The sequence below is a fragment of the Triticum urartu genome, chromosome 4A, assembly GCF_056163025.1.
Source record: "Triticum urartu cultivar PI428250 chromosome 4A, HENAU_Tu73, whole genome shotgun sequence".
Lineage (NCBI taxonomy): Eukaryota > Viridiplantae > Streptophyta > Magnoliopsida > Poales > Poaceae > Triticum > Triticum urartu.
This window is the reverse complement of record NC_141876.1, coordinates 240,457,863-240,467,484: the sequence shown is the minus strand read 5'-3', so window position 1 is coordinate 240,467,484 and position 9,622 is coordinate 240,457,863. Positions and strand designations below refer to the sequence as shown.

At 44.5% G+C, this 9,622-nt stretch overlaps 1 protein-coding gene across 1 annotated transcript; it reads right to left on the bottom strand.

The window, feature by feature from the left end:
* Positions 1-7,778: 7,778 nt before the first annotated feature.
* LOC125551653 (uncharacterized) lies at positions 7,779-9,419 on the bottom strand. The gene has a single exon (XM_048714924.2). The coding sequence runs from the start codon at positions 9,306-9,308 to the stop codon at positions 8,100-8,102; it is 1,209 nt and encodes a 402-aa protein (XP_048570881.1). The 5' UTR covers positions 9,309-9,419; the 3' UTR covers positions 7,779-8,099.
* Positions 9,420-9,622: the final 203 nt, after the last annotated feature.

The window sequence follows — 9,622 nt, the reverse complement described above, 5'->3', positions numbered from 1 at the left end:
TTCTCTCTCAGAACAAATGAGTTGGAATGATGTGTGTGTTCTGATGGCTCTCTCATCGAATGAGAAGGAGGTGGAGGGGTATATATAGCCTCCACACAAAATCCAACTGTTACACAGTTTTCCAATCTCGGTGGGACCGAATCAATAAACTCGGTCGGACCGAAAATGTAAACCTAGTGACCGTTAGGAATTTCGGTGGGACTGACATGCAACTCGGTAGGACCGATTCGGTTAGGGTTTGGGCATAACGTAATCTCGGTGAGACCGATTACACAAACTCGGTGAGACCGCGTTTGGTAATTAGCTAACCAGAGAGTTGGTCAGGCAAACTCGGTGGGACCGATTTGCTCTTTCGGTGAGACCGAGTGGAACTCGGTGAGACCGAAAAGTTACAAAGGGGAAACACTGAGTTTACATTGCAATCTCGGTGGGACCGATTCGCTCTTTCGGTGGGACCGAAAAGTTATGAAAGGGAAACAGAGAGTTTGCAACCCCATCTCGGTGGGACCGAGATCCTTATCGGTAGGACCGAATTGCTAGGGTTTGGCAGTGGCTAATGACAATTGAAACTCGGTGGCGCCAGATAGGAAAAATCGGTAGGAACGAGTTTGGCTTAGAGTTTAGGTCATATGTGGATATGGGAAAGTAGTTGAGGATTTTGGAGCATATCATTAAGCACATGAAGCAAGAGGCTCATTAAGCAACACCTCATCCCTCCTTAATAGTATTGGCTTTTCCTATGGACTCAATGTGATCTTGGATCACTGAAATATAAAATGAAGAGTCTTGAGCATTTGAGCTTGAGCCAATCCATTGTCCTTAGCATTTTGAGGGTTCCACTTTCATATCCATGCCATGCCAATCATTAAGCTTTCCTGAAATAATCATCTTGGAATAGCATTAGCTCAATGAGCTATATGTTGTTATGAATTACCAAAACCACCTAGGGATAGTTGCACTTTTAGCCTCAAACACGCTTCGCTCCGGTGTCCGTCGAGTGCACGCCGTGCTCCAGCCGATGCCCCCACCTCGGTGCGGACGCCCGCCGCGGCGCCGGCGGCGCGTGCCCCACGGTGCAGAACGACATGATAAGCGGCGAGATGCGCGGTGGTGAGCCAGTCCAATAAGAGATAGGGCCATGGGCATAATTTTTAACAAATGAGGGGGTGTTTAGATAAAAATAAAACCTTTTCCAGAGTGCCACTTAAACAGGGACCGCGGGTTTATTTCAAAGAAATAGAGGGACTTTTTTGCAAAAACGCCGACGACATACAACCAGAAGCAGTCGCTGCTTTCTTTATTAGTAGGTAAAGATATAGACCGTGGGAATAGTAGGGGATCAGGGACATCGGGCCGGTCTGACAAAACTTCCGTATCAGACTTCTGATAGGAAGTGCTTTCCTTTCTTAAATTATCTTCAATGAGCAATGCTAGACATATGTAAGCTTACGTTCAGATCTTACGTAAAAGCTGATGTGGGATTTGTTAATTAGGTCAGGATTAGCAGCTAGGGCCCACACCGGTTAAAATCGGGGGGAGAAAGGAATTTATTGGAAGGTTAAGTAGGACTACGTAGCACCTTTCGTAGGTGTAGTATTATTGATCTTCAATTGTGGTCAAGAACACTCTCAATTCACCGGTGCATGTATCTGCATGAATGAACAATATCTTTTGGATAGTTTATACTCTCAATTTTTTTTCTTGCAGAATAAACTTTCGATCTATTCATCTTCAATCATGATAGTACAACGAACACTAGAAATAATAAAAATTACATCCAGATCTGTAGACCACCTAGTTACGACTATAAGCACTGAAGCGAGCCGATGCTGCACCGCTGTCATCACCCCTCCCTTGCTGGAGCCGGACAAACCTTTTTGTAGTAGACAGTAGGAAAGTCGTCGTGCTAAGTCCCCATAGAATCAACACGCCAGAACAGCAACCACCATCGATAAAGAGTGTAGATAAGAAGGATCCAACCTGAAAACACATGAGCAAAGACGAACGGCGAACAGATCCGAGCAAATCCACCAAAGACATATCCACCGGAGACACAACTCCACACGCCCACCGACGATGCTAGACGCATAACCGGAACGGAGGCTAGGCCGGGAGACCTTTATTCCACCTTCAAGGAGTCGTCACCGTTCGCCTTCCTGAGTAGGACACAAACCCTAACAAACCTTGAAAAAATATCTAAAAACGAAGCCTCCCCCTCCCCCCCCCCCACCACCACCACCAGCAAGGGCCGGGATCCACTCCGCCCCATGGCCCTAAGGTCACGGGAGACGAGGCGAACCGGCGCCGGCGGGGGGGGGGGGGGGGGGGGGGCAGAGGAACCCTAGCTTTTTGGGTAGGCGGCATCTCAATTTAGAAGAGATACTTTTGGGTATTTGTCTAAAAAGCATGTCTTTTGAATTACTTATTTTAGATAGAATGTATCCAAATCCTTTATTATTAGTATTTAAGCAACAAATTTCTACACCAAAGTCAGAAGGCCACAAGGCACTATACCACCCAACCATGTCCATTTACTAGTAGATCCACTACATGGACGAAGCTACATACCCGCTTGGGTGTACAAATGTATAACCATTATTTTGCAGACCTTTTTGGTACATAAGTATATGATGCAGATATATAGAACAATAAGGAAGTTAGGAAACATGAGCAAAATCTAAAAATTCTAGGGATTGTGTACACCATTGTTTTGATGTTGGCTCCACCACTGATCCGCTAAAGTTTATGGATGACTAGAATGTGATGGTTTATTATTCACATATATATTTTAATTTTATTCTTGATAAGTTTATTACTACAAATTCCCGCAGCAACGCGCAAGGAATTATCTAGTTCAAAGAGTAGCGTGCTCCAGATATCTTCGTTGTTAGTGAGAAAAGAAAAAACAAGAAAATACCTATCGTAATTGGGACACGTATGACTTGAGCTCTGGACTTGAATTATAGAGCAATAAACTTAAATTTTATAGCTCAACTGTGGAAAATTGAATTGGCAGCTCCAGTGTTGTGTGAAAAATGTAATGCTTAACTTACAAGTAATAAAGCGTCCTTTTCAAAAAAAAATGTGTCGAGTCAAACTTGACAAATTTTGACCAAATTTGTATTAAAAAATATCAACATCTACAATATGAAATATACATAATATAAAAACTACATTTCATAATGAATCTAAATATATTCATTCGGTATTGTAAATGTTGATACTTTTTTCTATAAGTTTGGTCAAAATAAAGATATTTTGACTTTGAAAAAAATTATATGTAGACTAAAAAAGAACAGAGCGAGTACTATTTGTCGACCATTGGACTTGACAGTTGGTCTACTTAATAATGAGTTTAGTGAGTAGGTAGTGAAGAGAGGAGAAAACGGCATGCGTAGATTTGATGGATAATAATGGTTCATGTTTCGAGAAAAAATATTCATGGTGAGCGTTCCTCCAAATTTCAGCAGTATGCAACAACGGCATTGCATTGCATTATCTCTATATGCCGACATAAAAAACTGTTCTTCGACTAGCCACGGAGGTTGAAGAAAAGGCAGCTCAGCCTAAGACGAATTAGGTGATATTTTTATACTCAAATGTCTCGGATTTTATGCCAACACAGATCGGACACATTTGGCCGTCTTTTCGCTGTCAGGTGCTGATCTTTGAGCAGTGAGGCTTCGACTAGTTATTCCTAGACAGTCTGTCGTGCTGTTTACCAAACAGGTTTTATGGAAAAGAATATATTAAAACGATGACAATATAGATATTAGATAGATAAGGAAGTCCCTTTTTTGATACCCCAGACGACGACTAGCCACGGAGGTTGAAGAAAAGGCAGCTCAGACTAAGACGAATTACGTGATATTTTTAGGGAAACGTTTGCAATCGGTCAGCCGGTCAAAAAACTGGGTCGGTCACCTCCTCGCACAACGCACGCCCATGTGACCGCTTACCCACCGCTATCCACAGGAACCTTATCCCCACCCCCCGCAAGACCTATCTAGTTCGTCCCTTGCCGCCGTTCTCTCTCCAAGTCCTTGAAATCCCAGCACCGGCGGGTTGAGCGGCGCCGGAGCCGATGCGAGCGGCGGAGCTGCGTCCATGGATGAACTCCTTCCCCTTATCTCTCTGTAGTAGCCATGGATAGACCCCTTCCCCTTCTTCCCTCAGCAGCCATGGATGAACTTCATCCCCTTCTCTCTCTAGTAGCCATGGAGGGACTCCTTCCCCTTCTCTCCTCGGCAGCCATGGATGAACTCCATCCCATTTCTTTCCCCAGAAGCCATATGAACTCCATCGGTCCATCCCCTTCATCACCCATCCTTAACCTTCTTTTTTTTCCTACAACTGTTTTAGAAGCTACAACTGGGCCATGAAAAAAGTTGCGTCCATACTCTAAGGTGCTGGAACCGGCTAGGGAAAAAGCTACGACCACCTTAATCGGAGGTGCTGGAATCGGTATTAATTTTAGCTGAAATCACACTTTTTTTGCTGGAACCATATGTTCTTTTTGCTTCAAGAACACTATAGTATTTTTGCTGAGATTTTTTTTGCTTCAATCATATTATTTTTTGCTCGAACCGGCCTTTTTTTTGCTTCAACCTGACCATGGTAGTTTCTGTTCTTGAGATTTTTTGTTGGAACTGGCTAATTTTTTGCTACTACGGCGACGACAACATGGAAGCATGTGTGTGTTTTGCTGGAACCGATGTTTTGTTTTGCTACCACCGATGGATTTTTTGACTGGATTTCTTTGCTGAGTTCTTTTTTTTTGTTGGAAAAGGTGATGCATGCCTACAACAACGAGTGAGGGGACGGCCATGGCGGTGACGAGGGAGCTGCGACGGCGGGTTGGGGCACGAAGACCTACAGGATGGGTGGACGAGCGTGCGTAATGAGGCGGACGGTGCAGCGATGTGGCAGAGACAAGCGGGGGGAGAAGATTGGGGTGAAAGGGGATGCGTTGACTTTGATCGAACGGTCACACGCATGCTAATCTGACGGTGGGTGATGGACCTGCCCAAAAGTTAGGCCGGCGCACCGGCGCCTATCAGTCCCCATATTTTTATGCTCAATGTCTCGGATTTTATGCCAATACAGATCGGACACATTTGGCCGCCTTTTCGCTGTCAGGTGCCGAACAAGTACAATAGCTAAAGTTAGCACCTTTTTCGGCAAACTAGTTGCTGAGTTTTACAAGCTGCCCATATTTTAGACCAGCGGGTAAACAGCTTCATAAATTGAATAAGAAAAATAAAATGTGTTCCACACACTACTGATATCCCCTCCAAAGCTGATACAAGTATCAAAGGGTGTTTGGGGCAGCTGACTTCTGTCTGGGAAAGGCAGATGTTTATCTACATGAAATATTGTCAAATCAGGCCATCTAGATCTGTTTAACATGTAGATATTGGATGCAATGCTGTAATCATTTTCAATAAAAGGAAAAGGAACCCACAAACAAGGTTGTCAGAATCGCGATTCTGAATCGGATCGGAGCTCCAATGACAGGATCGCAAATCATAGAATCTTCACTATCAGGATCGTAAAAATGTAGATTCTATGAACCAAAATCGTAGAATTAAAGGGGTTAGTTTAGATCGTAAAGTCGTAGAATCGTACAACGGAATCGCGATTCTGACAACCTTGCCCACAAATATAAAATGCACACATAACTATCAGAACTTGGCAGCACTTTGTACAAAACAAAAAAACTGACAACAACGACACTATTTAAAAGAAGATAAATGCTAGGCAAGACATTTTGTACAAAACAAAAAGCTGAAACCAGTGGCACATTATTTCAATACAAAGTTCCATAATATATTTAACAGCAACTTGTTTTTTATTTCACATGCAAAAATTTCACTTAATTATCCATATATGTGTGTGTACTTTACTGTAAGACATCGTAAAGAAATGTAAGAAATAATATCTGATTGCCAAATCAGAATGTGAGTCTAAGAAAAGTAGATATACCCGCCCGATGAGTATTTTGTCTAAATGATAAAAGAATGTGTAACTACCCAAAGGCTTAACTACACCATCTCAATATAAAACCTAATTTGACAACCTCATAAATACTGAAATAAAAAATGAACAAATCTGTATCATACAAGTCTAGACGATCATGAGTCTAATAGAAAGTGGAATAAAATCAAAGTAATCCAAATCATACATGTCTAAATGATCATGAAGCAATAGCCTAGTTACTAGATCCTAGTTAAGGCACAACATTTTGTGGTCAGCAATGTACTATGAAATGTTCAACAACGTGAGGTGTTCGTCGCATCGGTCTTTCAATCTACCCCCCTTAATATTCAGTTCCGACGAACGCTAGCGGGCAATCGTTGGGAAGAATGGCTCCGTCTAGTTAGGAGATTGATGGAGGTCCAACTTTCACAACAACCCAATGAATTACGCTGGAAATTGACTAAGTCTGGAGTATTCACGGTTAAATCAATGTATATTGATGTTATTAATTCGAACTCCATTCCTACGTCCAAGCATGTTTGGGATGTCAAATTTCCTTTGAAAATAAAAGTGTTTATGTGGTTTGTCCACAAACAAGTTATTTTAACTAAGGACAACTTGATAAAGCGTAATTGGACAGGACCTACTAGGTGTAGTTTTTGCGATCGGGATGAGACTATCAAACACCTCTTTTTTGATTGCCCGTTGGCCAAAGTACTTTGGCAGACGGTCCACATTACTTTTAATATCAATCCACCGAATTCTGTTAATGCGTTATTTGGGACATGGCTTAATGGGATTGAGCCTGACTTAGCGAGACATATTCGGGTTGGAGTTTGTGCTTTGCTGTGGACTATCTGAACTTGCAGAAATGATTTGGTTTTTAACAGAATATCATGTATACATTTTTGCAGGTCATATTCCGAACTACGGCTCTGATCCGTTCATGGTCGCTACTCACCCAGACGGAGGCCAGGGAGCATTTGGTTACTGGATCTTTCCGCTGGGAGATGGTAGCTCGGGATATCTTCAACCGGTTTGGTGGCGGTCATGTAATAGGATAGACAATTAGTTTTCCTATCTAGTTTTAGCCATCCGGTTGTGGCGTCTTTTCTTGTCTAGTTGGTGTTTCTGGCCCTTATTGGCTCTGTGTGAGCTTTCTGTGTTTTTTTATTATTTTTGGAGACCTTTAGAACCATGTTGGCACTACTTTATTTGGTTAATAAGATGGCCATATGCATCTTTCTGATGCAGAGGCCGGGGAATCCCCTTTTCAAAAAAACAGTACTATGAAATGCAAACCATTACAAGGCGAACACTGTAACACTAGATGATTATGATGCCTATTTTGTAAGAGACCAAGTATTATGGAATTTTGATAAGTTGAGAGTAAAGACATCTTAGTAGTTCGATAGGTTTCGGCCAATGCACCTTTTGTACATAACTTATGTAACAATAAACTTGATCACATACTGATTACATGAATTAATCCCATATTTCCTAATAACAATTATGTGATCATAATGAACCAAAATAAATAGCATAAGGAATAGAGGTAATTACCTACTGCATGAAATCCTATTTAAGCATATTAAAATCATTTAATTATCAACTTCATAGTAGAATGACAAACTTGGTATTGCCAAGTAAATCATTATCGTAGCTAATATATGCCTTTGCAAAAAAAAAAGTCTATGTATTCAACAAGAGGAGCCAGCTTCACTTACTTGATAAGTTGCTCTTAGAAACTTCTCGAGTCACCATGGACCCTTTGAAGAACCAAAGTGGCATGACATGCATAACCAATCAAACAACACTTGATCTACGAAACATTATTTCCATTACAAGAAATACCTACAAGTTTGTCTGCCAAAGACAAGAGCACGTATCCTGACAAATTTGGAGATACCACAAAGTCACAGAGTACTTCTGTGGCAGCCTGAATCAAACGACTCCATTGCTAGCAAACTACAACAAAGTACACTACCACTGCAAGATGAGATAATAGCACAATAACAAGAACTACAACAAGGTAAAGGCAGTCCTTGGAGCATCTGTTCCAACCCAACTAATCATACAATACTTCAGGTCTTCAGCACCATGACAAGCAACGGCAACAATTACAGCATCCTCCCAAGATTATCCACCCTCAAGAACGGCAAGTTGTGTAAATTTCCCAGATTCCCTAGTATATCCTCGGTCGGATCAACATCCAAATGGAAGCTGCCCAGGTCCTCAACTCCTGTGACATTTGCCCTGCCAGTACCATCTGTAGCCTGTGCCTCCTCATTTATGTTAATCCCTCTTACCTCCTCCCGCTGTCCACCTTCACCCTCCTCACCCTCACCCTCAGCCCACCCATCATGTCCAAGCATCGATGCATCAATGCCGCTCTCCACACCACCCCCAAAAGAACGCCTCTTGGGCCCCGCCCCAACCTTCTTGCGAGCAGTTGTCTTCTTGACCCTACCTCTGGATGATCCACCACGAGCACTCCCATTCTGCGGCTGCCGGTCATTGCTGCCTCCACCATGGTTACTATAGTTCCTACCAATGGCACCCCCACCACTTGGCGCATTGTTCCAAGGGAAGACCTTGTAAAATGGCTTCCAGTTGCCACCCAGATCCGCCGAGTTGGGGAAACCAAGGGGGAAGAACCCCCAAGCACAGTGGTACATCTCGGTGCCCGGCACGATGGTCGGCTGTGTAGGGATCTCAACAGCCACAAACCCCCGTCGGCAAGACTCGTTTGGGCACTTGAGCGCGCGGCCAACTAGCTCGCGCGGGTACTGATGGACGTAGCAGCAGAACGGGCACGCAGTCCAGAAGTCCGCCGCCTCAGCTTCCGGAGCGGCAGCAGCGGCTGGTTGAGAGGGAGCACCAGAAGGGATGTTGGTAGGTGCAGAACGCAGTGGCCGGCGTGATGGATCAGAGAGGAGTTCGTAGGCGTCGTTGACGATGCGGAGGGCTACATCCGCACCGGGGTGGGGGTTGCTGGATTGGAGGAGGAGCGCGAGGCGGCGGAAGGCGCGGGAGATGGCGCCGTGGTCGGTGGTTTTGGAGGGCACCTGGAGGACGGCGAATGGGTCAGGCTCTCCGGTATAGAGCATCACCTGGGAGGCGAGGAGAACGTCAGCGACGGCGAGGAGTTCGTCGGCGCCGGGGAGAAGCGGATCCGCCTCCACCGCGCGCTCGGCGAAGCGCTTGCAGCCGACGATGTCGCGCGCGGCGAGAAGCTTCGCCGCAATCTCCAGCCACCGCTCCGCTTGCACCCTCCCGCCCTCGCCTCCGCCGTCTCCACTACCGCCGGCGCCGACGGAGAAGTTCATGGTTTTGGGGGAAATGGGACAAATGGCTTTTCTTTTTCGAGGGTTCAGTTTGCTCTTTTTTCGGGTGAAGAGTTTATGGTGCAAAGGGGTGTGTCTCACAGCATCTCCAGCCGTCCCCCTAAAGCCTCTCCAGGAGGCCTTTTTCATTGTTGGCATGCATTTTTTCGCCCAGTCAGCTCCTAGACCCTGAAATAGCGTCAGATTTAGTCAAATTTACGCCCGACGATCTCAACCTAAACCCAGAAAGCTGTGGAGCAGCTGGGAGCGCCGGCACTCTTTTTTCATGCAAAAGCCCCACACGTCAACCTCTCTCC